The 25601-nt window shown below is 37.7% G+C and overlaps 1 protein-coding gene across 2 annotated transcripts in view; it reads right to left on the bottom strand.

Moving 5' to 3' along the window:
• Positions 1 to 21507, bottom strand: part of UBE3C (ubiquitin protein ligase E3C) — a 73803-nt gene extending 52296 nt beyond the window's left edge. Inside the window, exons 1-10 of one of the 2 annotated variants that reach the window (XM_061467997.1) lie at positions 21275 to 21507; positions 11435 to 11488; positions 9247 to 9321; positions 8413 to 8559; positions 7542 to 7657; positions 5840 to 5997; positions 3596 to 3749; positions 2607 to 2815; positions 1881 to 2035; positions 384 to 571 (exon numbers count right to left, since the gene is read on the bottom strand). In XM_061467997.1, the coding sequence (XP_061323981.1) occupies positions 384 to 571; positions 1881 to 2035; positions 2607 to 2815; positions 3596 to 3749; positions 5840 to 5997; positions 7542 to 7657; positions 8413 to 8559; positions 9247 to 9321; positions 11435 to 11488; positions 21275 to 21340 (1322 nt within the window). In that variant the 5' untranslated portion in view covers positions 21341 to 21507. Of the gene's footprint in view, positions 1 to 383; positions 572 to 1880; positions 2036 to 2606; positions 2816 to 3595; positions 3750 to 5839; positions 5998 to 7378; positions 7492 to 7541; positions 7658 to 8412; positions 8560 to 9246; positions 9322 to 11434; positions 11489 to 21274 lie in introns of those variants that run through there. The other variant, XM_061467998.1, reaches the window with a different exon arrangement.
• Between the last annotated feature and the right edge of the window lie 4094 nt (positions 21508 to 25601).

Raw genomic sequence — 25601 nt, 5'->3', positions numbered from 1 at the left:
GCTGCCTCTGAGCACAAGGATGGATAAACTCCTTTCAAGAATCTTTGCAATCCCTGTTTGTGTGTGATTTTCTGATCACACTGATCACTACCTGTTCCATAGTCCTCAACTAACCTATTTGCAGTTCACTGAACAAACCAAGAGCTTACATTTCTGAATTTAGTGATTACTGAAGAGAGTGCACTAGGAACAAGAAATAAAATAAGAAACAGAAAGAATCCGCTCTTTGGTTTGCCTGGAATTATTATTTACATTTGAAATAATTTATTTCAGCTGATGATAAAAGAAAAAACAGAATTAACATCACAGGGTATTTAAAACAAATCTATCTAATAAAACCAATTTTAGATGTACTACAGTTCAACATCATTATTTATACTTGCCTGACTTTTGGCACCATCATTCGGTGTTGTACCATTAGCGTGTGGCAGATTGATGCCATCAGGGTAAAGACCTCTTCACTAGCTGAATCTCTCCAAACCATATTCAGTAGAGTATTTGTCTGCTGCTTTGTATCCAATTTCTTTAGACACTCCTCAGTTATGTACTGAACTGATATTCTCCCATCACCCTACAAACATATTAAAGCAAAATTTGCTTTAAGTTAATGGGCAAGTACCACCCTTTTAAAAAAAATTGAAATACTTCAGAATTTTGCTAGAAAATAGTTTTCTCGTACAATAATTAAAACAGAAACACATATGTATATCCCAGTACCATTCTTAAAATTATCAGACCCAAGAGCCACCTTAAGTCATCTCTTCCCCCATGATATCAGGGGACATGAAATCCAGGAACGGATGGATGTCTGCGGCAAGTTCCTTTACAAACAGTATTTTTGCATTCATAACCATTTGTTGTTAACAAACAACAAAAAACTTCAGAGTGGCTAATACAGGCTAATACACAATAAAGCATGAGAAGTGTATCTAGTCACCTCTTAAACATCACCAATATCTGTAAGCCACAAGTAGAATCTGCCAATATTTACATCACATATGGTATGTGCGTATCTGGCATATATTTTATTCACACTATCTTTGTAAAGATTTTGTGGTAACAGTAACACACTGCACCTAAAAATGTACAGGTAAAAGGTAAGCATTTAAAATGAAATGTAAGTAGGCATTATAGGAACAGTATCTCTCAGAAGAGCTGACAGCCTTTTGCTTTCAACACTTCACCAAGAAAATACCAGAAATCTCAGAATACCTGAAAGACACAAAAATCCAGATTTCATAGCTCAGTGTGGGAAGGCAAAATAATCTCTGAGACTCTCCACCTTCGACTGTTCAAGCCTTGATCCAGGTGTTAGGAGGTTAAAGTTATCACAGATTCACTTAACTGGTGGAAGCTTACAGTGAAAGATTCTGTTTATAATACAGTCTCTACACATTACTATAGAGAGCAGGTGTTCCCCATTTGAGAGCCTTTCAAGGTAGTTAGGTATATTTAAATAGAGCTAATTCTATAGGGTGAAGACAAGTTGAACCTGTAATATTTCCACGACAAAAAAAATGAAAACACATGTACGCTTCATGACATCTTAGCATTATCACAAACTTAAAGAACACAGAGAACAATAGTTTCTGTAAAATACAAATTTAAAGAGAAGTTTAAACTTTTTTTGTTAAATAAAAGCTCTGCACTTCTGCAGACAAAGTATCAGTACTTTAAGATTTATTACAGTAAAGGTTTTGTTTTTAATGTAAGCAACTAGTTCCATTTGCTTACAGTGAGTGGCCATCTATCTTTTTAGAAGTAAATATTTTCCCTTCTACGTGTAGTTAGAAAAATACTGGCCTTATGGTGATCATGCGTTGCTTATATTTGCTACTGCTGTAACAGAAATTCATTCAAAGAAATTACGTATTGCTTACTGGTGCAGCTGTCATTTTACTGATCTCTTCATCCTCATCTTCAGAATCACTGTTTGCATCTTGACAATCTGTACCAGAAGCAGACACAGGCAGCTGAGAGAGGTAAGTCTGCAGTACCCTCAAATACACAAGAAGTCCTTCTTCTGAAAGGGATCCTGTAGCACATACATTGAAATAGAAGATTGTTAGCCAGATCACACCGCACTATAAAACATATTTTACCAGAAATACCTGACCAAAACACATTATGCCAAATCTTACCGAATTTATGTGTATTTTTTACCAAAAAGGGTAAGACTAGCTATTAAAACAGATCTCTCCAACACTTTTATCCCCAAACTGTCCTTTCTGTTGGGCCATAAACCACACTGTGGAAATACGTAACATGTATTTAAAGGGCATGCAGTACTAGGAAAGGAGGGAATGGTTTTAAACTGAAAGAGAGGAGATTTATATTAGGTATTATGAAGAAATTCTTTACTATAAGGGTGATGAGACACTGGAACAGGTTGCCCAGAGACGCTGTGGCTGCCCCATCCCTTGGCAGTGCTCAAGGCCAGGTTGGACAGGGCTTGGAGCAACCTCGTCTGGTGGAAGGTGTCCCTGCCCATAGCAGGGAGGCTGGAAGCTGGAACTGGCTGACCTTTAAGGTCCCTTCCAACCCAAACCATTCTGTGATTTTATGAAATATGAAAAAACAATGAATTTGCTATTCAACTTTCTTACCCAAGTATGTTTCTCCAACTGTTAATACAAAGTAAAAAAGCCATGGGGCTTCATCACTTCTCCTTTCTGCTAATAATAGTGCATTCAGAAAGAGTTCATAAGGGAAAATGGTCTGCACGTCAGCAAGCGCTGGAATGATGAAATGGAATATCTGATCTGTAAAAGGTGCTGCCAGAAACTCCTCTGTGAAGGCTGCAAAAATCTGCTGCCTGAAATGGAAGAAAAATTATCTTTATAGAAAACAGAGACACAATTTCCCACAATTACATCCACAGAACAGTAGATCAATTTGCAAGTTTGAACACATCCATCAAGATGACTATAAAGATGTTCTCCATTAATCCTGTGCTGATAAACTAACTTTCTCAGATTTCTCAAAAATTAACTTCTTCTACTATATCATTTTCCTGATGATCCTGTATGTAATTTTAACCTTTAAACTTTTCATGAACTCACAGTAATTATTCTGAAGTTTGTTGTTTATAACCTTGAAATAAAAACTGTACTAAAAACCCACAATTATCCTTTTTTTTCCAAAAAAATACTATTTTAACACAAAACACTATTACATGTGATACTATCAGTTTGATTTTTGTTCCATCTGTCCACATACGTGCTTATTTCTGCTTGTAAACTATGACTTCACTACTTCTCTCCATAAACCTCGGCTCCTCTGTCACAAAGTTCTTTTTAACTCTAAAATTCATCTGCCCATAGCTGCACCTCTGCTCTCATCTAAGTTTTTGCACTCTTATGTCCCTGCATATTGCAATACCTGCTGTTCCCTATGCTGTTTATTGTAGTCTTCAGCATTTTACTGCCTTTATCTTAAACGCACCTGAAGCTACATTGTTCCACTGATGTACAGCATTGCCAAAAAGTCATTACTATTGCAAACAAATCAACAAACTGTACCAAAAGAACAGCTAGACACTCCAGAAGAGCAATTAGAAATGAGTATACAAGTACCTACTAGTATCTTTATTTACCTTGCACCTTCTGGACAGGAGCTATATGTAAAGTGCAATGGCTTCAGAACATTCTCCAGAAGTATTTTTGCAACAGGGACTTGAGAAACATCAGAATACTCAATACTCGAGGGAAGCTTATTGTTAATTAACAAATAAAGCGACTTGTAGTAGCCTGCAAACAAGAAACACAATTTTTTGGATGCAGTATTATTTTTCTCCTTTTTTGTATAAAGCAACTTATATACTCAACATTAATTGAATGAATTTTATAATTCACTGCAAGAAGTTTTACTTAGGAAGACTTTTTACAATAGCCTAGGTCACACTCACATAAGTAACAGGATATACCAGCAATCTCTTTGGAAACATCACTTTATAAAATCATAGAAAGATAACTCCATTCAGACTCAATTTTGTTTTCAAAGCCTGAGCTCCTGCTGATGAAGTAATTTGATATTTTTAAACTGAAGTATGTATTTGATATTTTTAAACTGCACTATGAACTATTTGATATTTTTAAACTGAACTATGAAAAAGATGTTCTCCTACAAGTGATTCTAGTCATGTTTTTCACACCAGTCCTTCCACCCTTTCAGAAATTCTGGAGTTTCCCTCTTCTCCAAAACATGACTGCATCATACAGGTAAGAGCCCAGCTAGCAGAACACTCAAATTCTATAAAGAACTTGCTTTAGCAAGCTGAGGAACACAATTACTGTTTCCAAATCAAGGATCTCTCAGACAGTAATAAAACGCATTACCACCCAAGCCATAAAGATGTGTTAGAAGGCAATCTATTTTTGTTTCACTAAAGTACAAATGGAGTCATATGATTTTATTCTTCTTAAATCAACTTCCTCTTGCTCAATGAACTCCTAAAACACAAGTTTCACAACTACAGGAATCACTGTAAATATGTAAGTAGCATCACATCACCAAGAGGTCCAGTCTAAGACCCTTTGTCAGGGACTACCTAACTTCACATACAATGCAACAAGTGGAAGTCACCACAAAGGAACAACTTAGCAATGCTTGCAAGATACACATGGAAGACAAATCATAGGCAAAACCATATACTAATAAAAGCTGACTACAGATTCTTTACAAATTAACCATCATAAATTATTAGGAGACAGAACATCTGTAATTTCATACAATCATTTCTTTTTGTTTACATTCTAAGTGATCAGAAAGCTGTATTTTCTCACTAAAATTAATGACCTAACATGCTGATACTTTCACATATTGGCTATGAGGACTAAATATTATACTCAGAGAAGAAATGTAAGCATTCTGGAAGATATAACATAGTAAGCAATAAGACAAACACAAATACTTCAGTAGTTTTCACTAGGCATAGGCAAGGAAAAGAAATGCACTATAATAATTCTTTTTCCTCATAGTGACTTCAACATGCAGTAGCTAAAACCTAATCCTTAGTAACAGGGTAAGATAGCCTAATCTACTAAATGTACTTTAAAACTTACATAGAATTATTCAACCAATTATCTAACAAATTGGAAGGTGTTCTTTTTGTGTTTTATACCAATGAAGCTGGATCATTTATTTCATAATGTTTTGTCCCCAGGTTTTGCAAACTCAAGCTATGGTATCAGAAAGCCTAATTATTTTTTTTCACATGTTCTCAGAGTAATAGAGTTTCTTCAACACAATACATAATTTTGGTGATAACTACACAATTCATTAACTCCCAGTATGTTTGCACAGGTGTAACTGATTGCAGTCTAGCAAACAGTTTTGATGATGATGGTACAAGGGAAATAAAAGCTAGGTCACCATCTCTTTGCTAAGGTGTCTCTAGTGTTAGGAGGGTGAAAAGGTAATGCCAATTTACCATAATAATGAATGTTAGTAGATACAGATAACAGTACTGCAACATAATGTCCAACTGTTACACTACTAAAGCCTAGATCTGCTCTGGGTGAGAGTGTGTGTGAACAGCTACTGCGATAAAACTTTTCTTAGGTAATATCCACCTAGTACCAAAATCTGTGGTAGAGGTCTGTATAAGTAACTTAGTAAAATATTCAATTTATAAACAGAATTCCCTAAGAAATTAAACAGCAATTCTTCAAGCATTCTTCTCATTACTAGCAAAACATCCATCTAACACACAGGTCTGTTAGCATATGCAGGACTGAACTCGTTGTGTCAGTAGTAAAGTCAAAAACATGATTAAACAACATGGTCTTCAGATACTACACATTTTGTTTCATTTTTAAGTTATTTCCCAACTACTCACCTTTTTGAATCATGTAGTGCAAAATTTGTTCAATTAATGATGTCACATAGCTGACATCTTGTAAAACAGGCAAATACGTATTCTCAGATGAAAATACCTCAAGCATTCTCATAGGAAGTGCAACATTCAGACTGTCATCATTGCAATTTTGCAATAGCCTATAAATGAAATAAAAAATTATTTAACAAGATATTTGTCTTATTTCACCACAGGCATATGTACATTGATTTAGAAAAATACAAATAAAACCTTTCACATTCTCCTTAAAGTAACTTAATTCTATTAGGTTTCCAAGTGTTTCCAAGTAGTTTAGCTACAGCTTTTTGTTGGCACCTTTTGTAATAGTAATTCCGATTTTAGCATTTCTACGAATATGGCACTCTTATCTTTACATCCTACTAAATTCTTACTGTCAGTGACTTGAAAGTTTGGAGGTCTACTGCAAAACTTGGAAGAGAAGCAAAGAATAACATGTTTTTCCAATATGCATTACCACCCATTTTGAAAATGAAGCCATGAAAGCCCCAGAGCAACAGGGGCTGGGAACAAACACCAGGGAACACTATAGGCATAACTAAAACAGTATGTCTTTGATTACAGACTGAAATATTACAAACACAACCACTCTCATCCTTTTAGAAAATGCTTATGAAACAGCTACCAGTAACCACAAAAATGGTGAAAATTAAGAGCCTGTTTAGGATTAGAAGTATTTGTTAGTATGAGATCTTTATAGGCACAGTTGCCCTAACAAAACGCTTTCTTCTCAGCCATTAGGAAAGATGGGACCTGTCAGCAGAAATTCTGACATCATAGCTAAACATTTCACAAAACAGAAAAAAAGATACTCTGACAAAACCTTTATTTCACAGATGTAGCTGCAATCAAACTACCATCTTTTGCTACGATATTACACAGTCATCTTTTTTTTTCCCCACAGTATCAAAAGCTACAGCTTCTCATGAATCATGAACTTATCTCAGGGAAACATTTCTTCGGCTACCTCTCCCACTGCTCACTTTCTGGGCTTTTACTTAAGATTAAAGTAGCTCAGAAAACAATTATAGATTCCCATCATCATGCTGGCAACATAAAGTTAAGAAAAGCTGCTTCTTCCACTGCCTTATGTGTATAGGCAGGGACACCTCTTCCACGCCTTTTGTTTTCCCACATCACCCGGTCAGAAAAGGAGAGAGCTACATTTATAAAACCACAATTTCAAACGTAGTAAAAATGTACAATTCAATCCAGTGACACCACAGCTCTGGTGATGTGTGACTGATATGAGCAAATACACTGTTTTATAAAACTAGGCTTTAGCTGCCAGATATTCAAGTCACCTTGATAGATTACCTTCCCATGATCCTCCCACTACAAACAAAAAACTGCCAAACCAAAAATGTAACTGCTTAACATGTTTTAAATTCAAAATGATGCGTGAGGAAGGGCATCTTAATTAACACTAATTTTAAAACAAAATATATCCAAAGCATATCCCTGGAAAGCCAATGGAGCTTAAGAACATTCCACTGCTCTTACCTAGGAAAGTATCCTATACCATGACCTACACATGAATTTAACATAAACAGTCCTCTCTGTAAAACAAATTCACATTTGATTACCTGCTGCAGAAAGAAAAAAGCAAGTGCCTGACATAATTTCTAAACACTTTTCTGACAGTAGCACATAGAGAAAAAATTACCTGCAACACAGCCCCAACAGTCTTTTTATTTGGAATAAGCAAGTAAGTCTGTCTGGACCATCCAATTGCTTAACAAACTGAGAACTTTGCTTAATTAAATTCTGACACATCCATACCTGGAAGAAGATATGCACATAAGTTTATTGTTTATAACAACAAGTTATATCATTTATTTCAACACATAGTATTTCAATCCTATTTTGGATGCCTTTGGAGGATTTACAAAACACAAACTAAGATAACCTTGTTCAGCTGAGAAAACAATTGTTACACAACATAAAGTTCTCAACTGCTTGAGTACTTTAACTGCTTTTAACTTTCAAAGTTAAAACTGAATTACACTTCCAAAATAACTTTACTCCTGAACAAATTCATCTGTTCATTTGTTTTGTTTTAAATAGCCATAATTCTTCAATGTCCATTATTAATATACACTATGAATCATAATTTGGGAAATTTGCAGTTACTTTGCAATTGATATGCCAGCATTACTGACCAGTAAGGAAACAAACATAACACAAGCACCGTAAAAACGACCAGAGGGCTAAGTGAAAACTATTACTTACAAATTAAATTCTAATAGAATTATATTATTTTTAATAAACTACTGTGAATAATACAGGATTTTTCAAGGCTTCATTTCACAGATTTTGTGTGAATGTGCACAAGCACATACAAAATCTAATTTTAAGTTATTCTTTCTAAATGAAAAGCAGCAGAGTTCAGGCCAGCAAAACCCAGAATTCTTAAATGAATTTACTGAAGTGATCAAACCCATTTTTGCATCCATTCAAAATCTTTTAACTGAAAGAGTACTTTAAAAGTGCATGAAATAAAAGTACTACAGATCAAAGTATGTAACAGTACTCACCAAACGTTTAGAATCCTCATTCTGTCTGTAGAAAAAGAGTAACTGACGAACTAAGAGAGTCAAATTAGCTCCGCTTGCTGTGGAAAAGGTTCCTCCAGATTGGGCCAAATTAGCACAGCGATCAAATTCACTTCTTTGGATAGAGTACTTAAAAATAAGGCATGCATCAATATATCAGTAATGGTTATGATTTAAAATACAGATGCAAATTTTAAAAACTTCATTTCAGGTTCCTGTCCAAAGAGGTTGCGAAGTAATAAAACAGATACAGCACACATTTGTTAAGTGATCAAAACATACACACAGTATCATAAAGCCAGAATTGCTTTCTGTAATTCAGAAAATATACACTGCAACAAATCTGTTGCCTTTCAAGTAAAGAATATCACATCAAACATTTTCATCTAGCTTACTCAACAAACACGAGCAAATTTAAGCAGATACAACTCTTTATTAGAACAATCTACCCAACAGCAGCTTAGAAAGATGTATTTTTCACTCAAAACTACCACTTTAGCCACATTTTGGGGGCAAAAGCTCCACTGGTGTGTAAAAGCTGCTAATACCCAACTGTTTTCATTTGCTTTGTCAGCTCAAAAAAACACTGCATAACCCCACTCAAGTCCACTGTCACATCCATGCTTTGTGGAATCAACGCCCAACTGCTAAAACACTAAAGCTCAAATGAAAATGTCAAGAGGGAAAAAAGAACTTCCAGTTTGTTGGCACACACAGTAATCAAAAAGGTGAAGACTGTTGAATGGAGTTATTTATTACTAGGAAGTCCCACTTTCAGCAAAATTGTTCTATGTTTCTAAGTAAGTAAGTACTTACCTGATGTTTTCTGTCTCTGTACCCTCTTACAAATGACTGGATTATTATTGCATTTTTCAGCCTTCGCCTTTCTTCCTGTGAAGCAAAGCAAGAAAACTGAAATCAATATTGTTGAGCTGATTTCAATTTTTACAGTTTTTTTCAAATACATTTGTATTCAAAAGGATTCTTTAATGAAATTAAGCACTAATCATTAGTAAGGTAATGACTTTTAAGGTTTGCATCCAACACACATAAATCAGGGAGAAAACTTTTGGTTATAAATGTAAATTTACCGTTAAGATATTGAAAAAATTTTTAGTACGTAATACTACAAAATAAACACGTTTGTGTTTTATTAGACAAAGTCTTAATACTAAAATGTTGAAGAATTCACCAAACTGTCAACATTCTTCTTTCATGCATGCATCAGCTAATATTTAAGACCTGCTTACTTGTATAGTAAGCATATATATAAATATACATATATATATACATATATATATATAAATATCAGTATTATGAAGCTGGTGCAGTTTAAATATGGGGGGGAGGGGACACGAAACAAACCAACAACACCCAAGGAAAAAAAAAAAATTTCTTGGTCTCTTCTTCAAACCAGAAATATAAAGTGAATCTTTTTATGATGTTGTCCTCAGCAGCTAGAAAGAGGAGTTAAAATCATCCCTTTCTGAGGAGCTGAAAGCCAGCTTCTCTAAGGTACTATGGAAAGAGCATTTCAGTAAGTCCCCTGACAACACTCCAGCATATCCATCACAATTAATATCTAAGGGAAGCAGCTGCTGTAATTACATTTCTAATAAAAGTCCATATAGTTTCTTATGGGATGAAAGAGGGAAGTAAATGAAATAGTTGCTTGGGAACCTAGAGCTACAAAGAAACTACAAAGATAGAAAGTCAAAAACAGAGAAGCCTGCTTTTTGGTAAGAGAAATTTTAACCTAATCAATGCTCAAACTATAAGAGGCTCGTAATTCTGAGGGCCACCAAGTAAAATAAAACATCAAAATATTTTTGTAAGTTTTGTTAAAATACATTTGGGAAATACATTTGTTAAAATACACTTCATATGAACTTTCAGCGGGCAAAACCTTGATTTCTAATTTATTGGCCCAGAAAGACATATTCAACTTAAGAACTTAACCTGAACTGACCAGCGAAACACCAGATGAAATTGTTATCCAATGCCTATTTTATTTTTCTTGGAAATCCTGGTTCCTAAAGCAATTTATCTGAATAAGCATATACTTAAAAGATTCTAATTACCACTAAAGCATGGACCAACATAAAAATTTTGATAGGCCAAAGAATGTTTTTCTCTTCAAAGTATCTAGCAATAAAAGTGTAAAATATGGAGGCAAGGAGGAGAGAGCTTCAATTACAGAGAGGCACTCTCTTTATAATCATAATGTAACGCTTAACTAAAAAGTAGGTATGTTCTCCTTTTCCCTAGGTACAGGTTTTATCTTAAAATACACAATTATCAGTTAGTGACCCATAATTGCAAAGGTTTTAAGTCTGAGGTCACGGCTAAGATTCTGCTGCAGGCATTGTTTGAAAAGCCATAGCTGTTTTTATTCTCAAGAGTCATTCATTTTGTGAGAAACTAATGTATGCCATACAGACTTGTTGTGTGTCTGTACATACACAGATACAAGTATATGACTCTGCACCAGCTTTGCAGCAGACAGAATTAAGCAACTGAATGGCAATGTATGGTGATACGTGGCAAAAAGTTTTTGAAGCGCAAAAAAGTCTGTTGGTATGCTGGTTAAGTACACAATGATCATAGATCTCATTCATAACATCGTTCTGAACTAACTAGTTAAATCCTTCACTCTTAAACTTGGTCCATATTCATACAGCCAGGCTGGAAAGAACAAAAAGCAGTAACTGTCCTCAGAAACAGAGGAGCCACTGCAGAACCTGCATGGGTCAAGCACACCTTTAAGGGCCAAACAGCTGTTTTTCCGATTAGCATGAAACCTACATGGTTACACATTTTAAATAATTTTGAATACCAACATTTTTTTTCAGAGGGGGAAAAAAAAAACTACAAAATTAACATATTCACTTAAATTCCATACTACTCAATTTTGTACGACTGCAGCGGAAGTACTTTGGACTGCAAATGTTACTACATCAAAGAAAAATCCAGTGTGCATGCAAATGCTTACAGTCTACTTTACCTCTCGTTTTCTCCTTTCTTCCTGAGTACGATGCAGGAGAGAAGCCTTTTCTTCCTGTAAGACACAAACAAAGGTACTATTGCATTTTCATTCAAACGCGTTCATTATATTTAATCTAGACTTTACTTTGGGAATTGTCCTCAGTACATAAAACACTGGAGAAAAGTGTTAACTGCTTTCCGCACTTACAGGTACATTAACAGCACTCTCAAAAGCAGTGACAGAGGGAAGCTATGTAAAAAGGAAAAAGACAAAGTGCAGCAAACTGTACTGATCCTTTCCCAGGTTTGTGTTCTCAGCATCCCAATAATGTAGGCAAACATCATCCATGCACAAATGGGGGAGCTCAAATATAATAAAATCCAAATCCTACCAGGTAGTACCAAATGTTTACTGAGTGTTTTCCTTGCTTGGAGTGTATGTAAGTCATTGGCCCAGGTGCATACAGCAAGTTGTGGTACATTCAAAGGTACCACATACTGGTCCAAAATCCCATGTTTTTTGTCTAACCTATAAGAGCTTAATGCGTTCTTGCATTTACTTACCTTTTTCCTCAAAACTTATCTGGAAAAGATGTCAAAACAGACTTGTATAACATAAATGGTAGGAACTGTTTATTTTAAAATTTTGAGCTCTTCACCCGAACTAAGGCTACAAACAAACTCTCAGGACAGTGACCTATCCAACAGAGAAAAAGTAAAGAATACTAAAATATTCAAGAGACCTCTAAAGAACACCACCATTGCAACAGAAAATCTGTGCATCAGTTTTTAAAACACAATCTTAAATCAGTACACATAGATTACAAAATATAAACAAAGTTTTATTTGCAGGAACCTCTTACTGGATGGTTTTCCAATGAAATATAGAAAATTATTCCTTTCTCATGCACAGTATTCAGCTCCTACTCCAGACAATAAGAGCTGAAAGTACCCTGGCACCTTTCCAAATCAAGTCTAAAATAGACAATAGCTTAAGGAAACTATTTTCCTTTTTTGTCTCTGATACAAATTACAACTTCCTTTTTCTCCATATGCCTTTTTTATTCTAGAGAAGAAAAAACAATCACACTCAAGCTGAAAATTAATCTGAACACATAAAAATAGATTTGAAGCTAGCAAACACATGTTTATAAAATATTTAACCACATCTAAAACAACTGTGCTGGAATATTTTCAAAGTCTGTATGACGATACAAAAACATGAGCCAGAACTCTTCTGCTTTTGGGGGGGTATGATAGAAAAAGCAAGGCAATGATTCTTTAGGATAGAAAATAATTTAACACAGACCACCAATGGAGAATTAAAAAAAAAACCTAACCAAAAACAAAAAAACACCCACAAAAGCATAGATGCAAGAACGGAATTTAAAGTTTGGTTTGCAATTTAGGTCATTTACTGCAGCAAGCATAAAGAAAAATCCCACAAGAAGGTTAACCATCTTTTCCTCTAAAGACAGTATTTATGGCCAAAGACACCACTAACTACATCTATTGCCCTCTAAAGAGAGGGGTTTTCCCACAGTATAAACAAATCATTACAAAATCCATACATAAGACTGTGTATCTCCACCCCAGCAACAGGAATGGCTCCAGGTCTGCTTGGTAACATGGGACAAGAGGTTCCAACCTTACACACAAAAAGTCAAAATAATGTACTAAATTAAGAAATAACCAACAGACAGCTTGAAATTTCAGGACTTCACTTCTTTTTCAACAACTGATACCCAATGTATTAAAGAAGCTAACAAGAGGCTCCTATTTAGACGTGATCAGTGACATCTCTTCAATGTGCTTGGAGAGTTTCATTGTGCAGCTAGCACCATGCAAACAGCTTTTCTGCTTAGAAGCAAAGCTGCTGAATTTGTCATTACACTTCAGAGTACATTGAAAGAAAAAGCAAAATAACGTGCATAAAAGGGAAGACAAATTACTACATATGCATGGAGAATGGTACAAAAAAATGCAAACATTAAATGCAAGGAATTAGTAGATAAAGGAAAACAAGCAGCCAGAAGGCTTATCAGAAACAAGTAATTTTAAGTATATGGAGAGGAAGGGAGAGGGCAGCGTATCCTCAGTTAGTGTATCACCAGCTTTGCATTGATTGGAAATTGGGCCTCTTTGAAGCAAGCACTCTTTAAACCAATCCACTTTTAAAAACTTAACGTTTGATTTTTTTTAGCCAATGTCACATACTTGCTTTGAGTATTTGTAAAGAAAAACACCAACTATTTAAAGTATAAATTAGATACGACAGAGGAACTGTCTTAAAGAATAAAATATTTAGGTAAGTATATCCCACACTTAAAAAAACATGATCAGTCGAATAATACTATTCTTGTTCACAAGACACAGACAGGCCAGAAACACAAAGGAGTGGAATAAAGACTATGGCTAACAAATATATTTAAACTGAATGCAAGAAAAATATATCTCCTTCAGAGTTATTTAACCCAATGAAAATATACAGTCTCTTCAGAAATTAAAAAGTAACAGCAGATATGCAACAGAAAACAAACCTGCTGTGGGAAAGAGATAAAAAGAGCTATGAAATAATCTTCCTTCACCTACAAAGCACCCTAACAAAATTATTTTTGAAAGACAGCTAACTGCACAATCATCTCTGAACTCCTCCCAGCCTTGCCTCTTAATAAACAGCACAATGACAAAAAGCTAAACTCAGCAGCTGTTGCTCTTTGGCTGGTCGTGAATATCAACAGCATTATAGATGTACATTTGACAACTCACATCTGTATGGTCACATGACTGCTGACAGCTACAGCTGCTATTCCACCACCCCTTCCTGCCTACCTACAGACAGAGCTACTCACAGTATGAGTTAATCTGATAGTAACTCCTGAAGATCACACCTATCTCATTCCTACTCGCATCAGCCTTGCCTCACTTGTGCAACAGTCATGCTGTCTTCTCTCTTCACCTGCGGAACAGGCAGACATCAGGTATCAAGTCTACTTATCAAGGCAGCCAGGCAGGTATTTTAAATGGAATGAAGCACCAGCTTGTCTTGATTCCTTCAATCCTAACTCAAAGGAGTGAAAAACCATTTACTGAGTCAAATTCTATTCTATTCTATGATTCTATAAATTCCTGACACTTCTATAATATAGTCTTCTTTCTTCAGGAGCTCGACCTCCAAAATGCAAAACAGTGAATATGCTATCTGCGTGTTTTGTGCTATGTTTAGTATATTACTAGCAGTCCTTTTCCTGTTTGCTTCTTCCTCCACCAGAAGATACTGGCAAAGATAACCAACCTCAAGTTCTAGCATGCAAGCCACAGGACCATGAAAAGCCCAATTTGAGAAGTTTTCTTCTCCAAATATGTGAGTCATGACACAAAGAAGCAAGACAGCAAACGGTATGTGACAACAAAACACAATGAGACATTATGGATGGTGACTCAAAGAATAAGACAGAAGGAGAAAGAGGTGAAAACAAGGAAGCAGATGGAGGACAGTATACAGAAAGGAAAGCTTGTGACTACTATCAAAGAAACATTAAGTAATATTTGAAATGTTAATTTGTGCATCAGGCTAAAACTGCTATGTACCATATGATTCACCACAGCAAAGCTCAAAGTCACATCACTGCTGTAACAGACCAGTTGATGAGAACAGCTGCATCTCACAGTGTAACAATGTCAAAGCTCAAAAGACTCTAATTAAATACATAAGAAAAAGATAAATTAAACTGCTTTCTTGCCCTCATTTTGCTGAAATACACTCTTCTGTTACAAAAGCATGTCTACACAACTCCTAGCCTTTATATATCCTAGGCAAAGATTGAATAACAAATTATATATATACACAAATGATGAGTCTTCTCACATTTTAACCTTTTGCATCAAGAGCGAGAAAACATTTTCAGCCCTCCTGGCCTAAAAGTCAGGTTCAGGAAAAGAAATGTATAAATAATTATCTTTTTTCAAATACTTCTAATATTTGTTGACTCTTTCAAAAAGCCACAAAGGTGTATTTTTTTTTCTGTAGTTGGGAATGCTTTCTATTTATCATTACAATACAACATGCAAAGTACAAGGCATGACTTTCAGGAAATTTTCAAAGAAAAACAAATAAGCACTTAATCTTTTAATTTTGGGGGACAAGCATATAATCTTATATGGTTTTCATCTACAAAACCCAAGAACTTGCATCTTTCTTCTTTCCTTAAAAATGAGGAACATGACTTTTCATCTGAATTTAGTTTGAACCACATAAAAATCAGAAACAGCTACCAAAGCACATGAAGTGACCTAAGCAATTAAAATAATTAATGCCTTTTAATGTAAGTTCAACAAATAAAAGGAAGATTTTGTAGCATTTACTTCTAAGGAACAAAGGTAGACAACAGGAGACAACCCCTCCAAAGTGGTTCTCAACAGTGTTCCCTAGTTCCCAGAATTCTTTTAGGCATGATAAATGCCACTTTTTTCTTTTTCTTTTCTGAATATTAAAAGAAATCAGCATTTTAAGAACAATGTCTTGAACTGGACCTCAACAATTTAAACTCCAGTGGACACACAGCTCAGCCAGCCTGAGTAAAACATGTGCAGCAGCTTGAAAAGCTCTGCTTTAAAACAGTTTGCCAGTCTTCATATCACTGATAATTTATATCATAATTGAGTTTATATTCTTCTTCCAGAAAGTATTTTAAAGTACTTAAAATATGCCCAGGAAGAGGTACTTGGCCAGGGAAAGCCTTGACCTCACTAAAATCAACGTCACAGTGCCTGCTAGAAAACATCTCAGCATGTTAGCTCAAATTTTACTCTAGGATGCAGGGAGCATCTGAAACCACTTTAATCACAGGAGCTACAAAGCCATGCACAGTGGAACCAGGACTTGACTGGAGGCTCTAGAGTCCAGATGAAATGCAAACAAGTTGGTGTAGTTTCACTCCATTTGTCTCTACTATGATTTTTAAGATGTATATTGTATGCCTCATTCTAGTTGACTAACTTTTCACTTTCTCAAAATCAAGCAAGGAAAAGCCATATCTATAAAAGCAGAATAATTTGTTCTGAGTTTGAGGAAACCACACATCACAAAATAATAGTGTAATCATTGCTGCCAGCTAACTATAACTCCATCATTCATAGCTTCCTTTGAAATGAGAATTTTAAATGTCACTGAGAGTGAAAAAAGTCCAAAAGACTTTAGTACACATTAACTTAGCTTCCTACTGACATACCATCGTTATTTTACAACTTGGTGGTCTCTACACCACAGATATGAAATTCAAAGAATACTTCAAGACTTAAGCTTTGACATTTCAGTATCTGGACAAAACACAGTTCTGACTCAGAATGAGGTATGTACTCGCATAAGGATCTACACCATTTGCCTATAGGGCAAAGGTCTTTCAGAGCAAAGCAGTACAATTCTTTCCCACCATTCAAAAATAAATTGTAAATTTGTAACTGTAATCTAGAAAACCTGTGCTATATATCCCTAGCATCATTTCCTTTCCAGTGGTGACCTGGTATAGGTTTAAGTAAGATAGAATAAAAGAGTAGTTTCTTCCTGAAGTTAGTAACAACTTTCCTCAATCAGCAAGAGAGAGACAATCTATCACTATAAACAATCCCAGCCTGTGCAGACCTCTTTATGCACTAGCAATCTTAGAGACTATTGCTTTTGTATCATTAATTTTTTTTCCTTGAGAAGTTACTTAATGCATAGAATATAGACAACACAGACCAAACAAGGCACTTTTAGAGTTGAGAGCAGGGCAGGGGGAGAATATAAGGAATTTAATGCTTAATGTTATACTATTAATTTAAGAAAGTGTATCAGTAACTACTAAAATAAAATGCAAACAAACTTTGTAAATTGAATATATTTATTAAAAATGTCCATGTTAAAAGAAATTAGAGACTTTTTAAAATAGAGATGGAGTCATCACTATTTCTTCATCAGAAATTTCCCACATTTTCCACAAAAAAAAAACCAAACCAAAAACTAAGGGGAAATTCAGTTTAGTTGGTTTCACTTTCACTGTCATGACAGTACTAACCCATCTATATCACAAATTCTCTAAGAATACTCTATTTTAAATACTCCTGGGATTTATAAAAGCACAGTTTAGATATCTCAAGTGATATTGTACATTTGACTTAATAATATTCTTTTAACCATTTTTCCTGGTTAAAGGCTTACAAAACATCATTAATACATTTCATAACCTAAACAAACCATGCAGACCTGCAGAGCCCCTTGTACATCTCAGCACAGGCACAGGGATCCCCTGAATGGATGTACTAAGGGACTGATACCTCATATTTTTCTTGACTCTGATAAAATTAGTGAAGGAACACTAGGCCAGACTGTACTAAATAAAGTTGACATAGTTAAACAGATTCTGCACTATCCCACTGAGAATCCAACTTCATGATAAAATTGGTGAAACCTGCCAGCTGCCACCAAAAGGCATGGTGACATGCTACCTTCAAGAAGTATGCTCACTACAAGGTATACAACGGATGGAGCGGGAACCACCCAGGTGAAGGACCATCTGTTTCTGTCCACTGCAGTTAGGTTGGGTTAGCCCCATGTGAACTGCCCCCCCAGAATAACTCTCTGTTCTCCTTCCTGACACACAACAGAAATTTTGCAGCTGCAGCCTTTTAGCAACAGTTCTTGTCCTACACAACAAATCCATGACTCATTCAAGATGTTCAGATACTGAACTCCAATAATAGTACTCATTTTTGAAGGCTATTTTACTTCAGAAGTAAAAAAAAAAAAAAGTTTTGCCAGTTGTAATTAAAACTAAATCTGAAAATATCTTTTGAATAGCCTTATAAAGCATGGACTCATGTTTTAAAGGTGACAAGCAACCACAAAAATTAAAAAATTATAAATAAATAAACAAAACACAGTATCTACACCTCAAACACACAGACAACTATGCAAATAGTCCAAATGAATCAGCAGATTTTGGAAAGTTGATATGGAGGAAACATTCCAAACACTGACAATACTGTCTCTATTTTAACATTTATGTACAATGCAATATTAAAATATAACAATAATATTCTGAAAGAATCAGTCACTGTGATGGTCATTTTGAGAACTTTAATTCTGTAATCTGGGATTTTAACAAAAATAAGTGATACTTAAAGACTACTGCTTTGGCAAAAAGGTGTCATGGATTGAAGTGCCTCTTTACAGCGTGTGCAGTTCAGACCACTGTAACGCATGTGAACATAAGATGCAAACAGTGTAAAAACAAACCAGAAGCTCTCTGCTTTTATTATTCAAAAATGTCATAAAAGTTAGTGCTGAGAAAGCACACTAGATTCAGTACCTTTCTAACTGCCACAATGCCGTAAGTCCCCAACTATATTTCTCTCATTGTGCCTATACCCATAGCAGTTGCTGAGGTCAGCCCCTCCTGAGGCCTATGAAAACACTACAGACATAAACAGCCATGTCAGACAGGGTATCAACATGTGTGACCCATGACCAACACCAGTTACCGGCTGCAGCTGCAGTTATATTAGCAAAATCCATGCTTTTAATAGTCAGATTTGCTGATCATTTACTTTGGTGTTGTTGCATCCACATCAAGAAGACTCTGCATCTTTAGCACTGGAGTCCCTGCTTTTGTACTGGAAGAGTTTCACTAATGTGGCTACACAGGTGCAACAGCATTTGAGCAACTCCCCCAAACTGGGTAGAGTAATTCTTAGCATTAAGCAGCCCGCATACAGATTCTACAAATATTTATCAGTTGTGCTTTATTCCCCCCCCAAAAATTAAAATGGGCAGCGCTAAGCATCCAGCTAACTGAGCATCGCAGAGATGCAGAATTAGAAATATATGCTGCATCTTTCTAAAATTACACACATTTGGGAGGACAAGAGGGTTTGTCAGAGAAATATTTTTTCCGTGTGCACAAAAAGCTGAAACATTTTAAAAGTCAGCCTTCTGTAAAACCGAAGCCTATAGGCATGAGAAACGTGATCACAAGAAGCCTGTGACATGAAATAACGAGAAACTCATGGAACCCATATACACACTTGCCACACCAATCTCTGCTGTAGTATGTTTACATAAAGTTCACATAAACTGCATTTTTAGAAGTAATTCTTAGTACTGTTTATATAAATTCTTTCATTACTACTGTACATAGTTTTTGGAAACAAGCTTCTATTCTGATGGCATTCTATAATGTCCATATAACCGAAGGTGCAACGAACTGATGTGCACTGATGCAGCACAAGCACTTCAGTGTACCAGTGTAAAATCATGAAATCTGTGGGCTAGTCAGTACCAACCTGATCATGAAACACAACCTCTGGACTGGGCACAGTGAAGGTCGTACATCAATTTCAGTTTTCACTTCCTTTAGCTTGTAGTATGTGCCCTTGACTATTTATACCTGTATAACACTAATAAATTTGCCCAATATAATTAAAATAGATAAAATTCTAATCAATATTCATTGAGAGATCAGTAGGGGTAAAAGAAGATGACAACAGCTGTTTACTTCTGTAGAAGGAAGCAAGTTTTGCACGAAACACTATTTGCAAGTCAGTGTCAAAAGCTGCGAAGTACATGAAGTGCTCAGCTGAGGACAAGCGCCTGTCCTGCCAATTTCAGCTGGGGCATATTTATGGTATTTTCGCCTCATGTCATGCCCCTGGTATGTAGCCTAATGCACAAAAATGTCTTAAACAGAAAATGATTCAGATGAAAAGCTGCCAAATTTAAATGCAGTTCTATTACACATTATCTTTAATAAATTACGTAAGATAACACACCAAAATGCAAACTTTGCTGTGATTTTAATATCACAAGGTGCAGTATTTTAGCTCTTTTCCTAACTGTACTGCCAAACCGCAGAAGTTTTACAGAACCCAAGTTGCTTACAGCGCACAGTAACAAAAATTTCAGAGTTATTTTTACTCCATTAAGATTTTAAAATACCAATGAAAACACTTATTAGTCTCCCATGCAGTCACATCCAATAACATGGGGAATCAGTATTTTATATAGTGAAATAAAGTGACCCTTATAAATTAGGCCACTTCTAAAAACACTGTCCTTACCCTTGTTCTTCAGCAGCTCTATGACCTTCAGTGCATAGATTAAACATCTGACTACCCCGTCCAATCAGCAAGATCTAAATAGACCATTCCGCTTCTCTTCTACCGATAAATACAAGGAGATTCAGTAGTCTGGGTACAGCATACAATTAACTGCTGCTCACTGCACACGACTAATTGACTGAACGTAAACTTGACAGAGAAAGGCTAAACCTGGCACCCGGCCACCCTCACTCACGTGGATGAAGCCTCCCCCAACAATTTGCTTTGATCCCGAGTTGTGTAAGGCTGGTCCCCGCCATCCCTCCAGCGAGGCGGATCCTTGCAGGAACTTCCCCTCTTGAGATAAATGACTGGAGGTGTCCAAGTCCTTCCCTCCTTCACCCCGGGAGCCCTAGAAACGAAGGGCTCAGGAGGTGCCACCAGCCACAACAAACCAGACTCCTCGCAAGGAGGACAAGCGAAGGAGACATTTCCTCGCTTCCCACAATTCTTACTACACTATAAGACTAGGGTGTGTGTGGCCTGATTAAATATATATATATAAAAATTGAAAAAAATAACAACAAAGAGCCAGGGCGATCAGCGATAAACATATCATCAGGAGGGGAAGATTTCTTCCCCCCTCTATTAAACCTTAGTCATAGCTGCTCCCATTTTTGAAGGCCCAACGGTAAAAATAACGATAAATACATGAAGGCAATGCAGGCTTGGGGCGAGGGAAACCGACAGAGACACAAACACGGAGACAGGCACCGATTCTTACCTTCCTACTCGCTCCTCCGAGAGACACCTTGGGCCTTGTTTTGAAATCCCCTTCAAAGCTAAACATGTTTACAGCTTATCCCATCTAGAGTGGGGTCCGGCCCCCCGAGCTGACCCCGCCGAGGGGGCGCGGGCCCGCTGGCAGGGACAGCGGAGCGGCCGGCCCCGGGGCGGCAAGAACTCCCCCCCGGCTGGCACCCCGCGGCCCGCCCGCCGGCGAGGCGAGGCGAGCCCCGCGCCGCCCCCACCGCCCGCCCCCGTGGAGCTGCTCGCCTCACGGCGGCCCGGCTTCCCCTCCCTACCCCCTCGCCGCGGCCTTCGCTTTCCCGGTCACCCCCTTTCTGACCGACGGCGACGGCTGAGTTTAGTGGGAGGGAGGAGGAGGAAGAAGAGGGAGGGAGCGGAGGAGGGGGCTGGCGGTGCTGATTCACTTGCACTGGGGGAGCAGCCGGCTACGGAGATAAGATGGCCGCCACCCGCAGCCTACCGGGCGCGCTCCCGAGGGCCGGGCGCGGCGGCGCGAGCACCGCCCGCAACTGCCGGGGCCGCGCCTCCCGCGCGCGCCGCTCCTCCCGTGCTCGCCGCTCCTCGGCCTCTGCGAGGAAGCGCTTCGGTCTGCGGCGGCCTCAGGCGAGCGGCAGCGGGTCGCGGCCTGTCAGCCCCAGCGGGCCCTCTTCACTACCCGAGTATAACGACTGGCTTGTGTTCCCCGGCCCGCTGGAGCCGGCTCCAGCACATCCCTGAGCAGCACCCGGTTTGTCCCAGCTACGGTGGTTTCATCCGAAGCTTGTTCCCATTTTAAATACGAGCTTTGTGGAGGTATTCTTCAGTGGTGGTCTTGGCAGTCCTGGGGTAATGGTTGGACCTGACAATCTTAAAGGTCTTTTCCAACCTAGCTGATTCTGTGCAGGAGCATTTGAAGGCGGATTTGGAACCGTTGTACAGCTGCTGCCACAGCCCGGCGGCAGGGAGGAAAGGGTCTGAGCTGAAGGTCCCGTTTGGCCCTGGCACAGGGCTGCATGCCTTCGTGGCAGTGGGCTGCGATAACGCACGTTTCATTCATATATACATTATATATATAAAAATATACATTTGCCCTGGTCAGATAAGAGTATGATCAACGTTGCCCTATTGCAGACTTCATGACCAGTGTGAAGACCAAACACTCAACACCCAAGTACAGGCCCTTGGGCTTACACAGGTGTAACAATCCTCATGAAAAGGTTCCTGATACAAGTGTGCTCTTGCCCGGGATCAGGGCCTCAACAGTCAATGAAAAATGCAGAGGGGAGAAGGTTGTAACGTCAAAGCAACAGACCTGAATGGTGAAACTACACCTATTTTATATTCATAGCCTGTTGGCCATTTTTCAGTGCTGTGATTGCATCCATCCAGATACATAGGTGATACGGACAACAGCAATAACAGAAAGCAATTACTCAGTCTTCAGCTAAGAAGTGCTAAATATCCAGCTTCCTTCAGTGGAAATTTAATTGAGCCCTAACTTGTGAATTCTCACATCGGTGTATCACAACAAACAAATGGCAAGGATCGGTGTCAGGAGAGGATGTATATGCTCCACAGCTGTTCATACGGAGAGCACAATGCCATTTAACTATCACCAAGCTGACTGATGAATGAAATATTTCCTGAGATTTTTAGACTCTCAGAAGAGTCTAAATTTTAAAGTTGCAGACTTTTCATAAGGGAACAAGTGCTTGGCAAGCCTTGCGTTTCCCAAGATAATATAGTTCCTGTGTAAGCAAACCTGGCCTCCTATAAATACTGTTTACAAATGCAGTTGAGGTTTAAAGCATTGTGAAATGGCACATCAAATGTTTGTTTGTAGTTTCAACGCATTGCATTGCTGATGTAATATCACACTGTTTTATATGGGAGTGACAAGGTTTTTCCCAAGCACAACAGTGTTTTTTTCAAATAGACCTAAGCCTTGATAAACTTTGTCTCATACAGAAAAGCACAAGTCTAGGTCTCCCTAGCAATTAATTAATTGATTTTCACTAGAACAGAAGCAACCTGTCAGCTCATGAGTTTGTGCCAAATTTCTATCAGTATCGAAGCCAATCGGGTACAATCCCTCCTCACATAAGAAGCCAAAGAAACATGAAACTGCAGAGAGCAGAGTTTCTGTGAAGCAGGTTTTGGACCGATACACGTTTGACTGGTTCCAGCTCCAGTGTCAGAAGGACATAGATACTCTGTGTTATCTGGCTGTTACCTTCTGAAGAAGTAGCTGGTAAGTGATAGGGGCCCAACTGGTGACTCTTTTGCCTGAGAAGTCTTCATGATTTACATGTGCCCCTAGAGCCCACTCTACATGTAATATTATTAAATGAAAACTTATGTAACAGAATAAACTGTGTGTTTGTATCTTGGGTACAGTGAATTTATGTAAGCATAAAAGAAGCTGTAAATGTGTTTTATTTTTATATTTATTTTTTAGCACAAAACGTGTATTTATCATCACAGTGGCAAAAAAATACAAAATTCAGGAAACTCAGTGTCAGTCAAAAGGTCAGAGTGGGAGCTGGTTTAATAGTCTCAGGAAGCAGCAAGATCAGGGCTGATCCATGAAGGAAGAGGAATGGATGCTGTGTGTGATCCCAGTGTAGGCCATACCCTCCCGGGTCAGGATGTTATCCCACAGGATCCAAACATAGTGGGCAGAGCTCAGCAGCAGTTAGAGGGTCCACCAACAGCCCCAGGCAGGGTGAAGGAATGAGTCCAGAGAGCCCAGCCATGAGCAGAAGACAGTGCCATGATGTAGGTCTCAGGTTAATCCAGGAGGCAAGGCTAGAGACAGGTATGCCTGAGTTCAGATGAACCAATGAGCAGTGCTCGAGCAGGGGTCCCAGGTGAAGCTATTCAAGGTGATTTAAGTCCTGTCAGTGCATTCATGGCCCCGACAAACATATACTCAAGGATCTATGAATATTGATTTTATATGCATGTAAACACCCACCGGCCTTACCTGCTGCAATGGGTTAGCTCCACACATAGTCTCCCATCTTTCTCATCTTCTTATTACACGTTCCACAAAATTTTTCGCATTCTCGCATTCTCCTCACCATAGTTCTCTGCCTTTTGATTGTTCCTTTTTCCCGCCACAGGCATATGTACACTTTGCTTCTAGCTACAGCTGGAGTGCAGAAGTCTAGTTGTTCATTAGATGCAGTCTTTTAAAAAGATGTCACTACGGAACATTTCCTTCACTATCCACAATCGAGTTTTTCAAGAGTGTGCATATACCTTCATATTCTTGTAAATGCACACTATCGAAATTAAAACAGCAGCATAGTCACATTTCTCAGAAACATGGGTGAAATGTGAGTCAATCCCCATTACAGAGAAACTTACCAATAGATTGTCTCCTGGGCCTTCATCTTAGTACTGAAGGACAGGAAAAGAATTGCGGTACATAACTAAGCAAAGTCTTAATTTTGTTTTTTCACTATGAGTGACTCGGTGCAAAGCCATCTAAATGTAGCTTGTTGGCACCTTGGTATTGAGCAGAAGAAAACCAGGAATGCAGATTTGTTGGGCAGTGATAATAAGAGAAAATAATTCCTTCCCAACAGTGATGAAGATCTCACATTTATATTGTGCTAGGTGGTAAGGATAACATTACTGAGGTAACCTAAGAACTTTTAAAATTATGGAGCTACTGGTGCCATAATGTAAGTAGCAGCACAATCTGCCTCTGTCAAGATCTTACAGTTTTTGTACACACTCTTCCTATGTACTAAATCAATGGCATTTAAATTTTAAAAAGAAAATAAATACTATAGATGCTGGTTTACCCTTTGAATGAGCACCATTTTGTATCTACAGGCTTTTTTATTCTCAGACTAATCCCCAAACAATTTAACTTCTGATGTATTGTCCTTCTGGCCCCATTCTGTGCTTATATACCTGATTTAGACAGGGTAAGCAATCAAGAGGATATTTGGCAATTGCTCAGTTCTGTAAGGAATGATGGCCAAATTGTCACCATCTTACCATTACTTTCCATTCCCTATGCAATTATAATAAAGTGTCCTAAACTTTTATGCTGACTTGCTGAACTCAGATGAAAATCTAAGATGCACTGGCAACATCTTATTATGTGCTACATTACTTCCCAAGATGCAGAAACATTTTTACAGAAGTGCATAATAAATGAACAGCAAATAAGTTAGAAATACTTTAATTTACAGGAGATGAGGCTTGAGATTAGTCCAAATGCTGTGATAGGCCAGTATGTGATTTCTAGTAATGCTTCAGTAAGGTTTGCTATCATATGGACTTACAGTGGGAGGTGATTTATT

Source organism: Pezoporus flaviventris, unplaced genomic scaffold (genome assembly GCF_033815535.1).
Source record: "Pezoporus flaviventris isolate CSIRO_AGI_PZ_B2104156 unplaced genomic scaffold, CSIRO_AGI_Pfla_v1 ptg000047l, whole genome shotgun sequence".
Lineage (NCBI taxonomy): Eukaryota > Metazoa > Chordata > Aves > Psittaciformes > Psittacidae > Pezoporus > Pezoporus flaviventris.
This window is presented reverse-complemented; position numbering and strand designations above follow the sequence as displayed.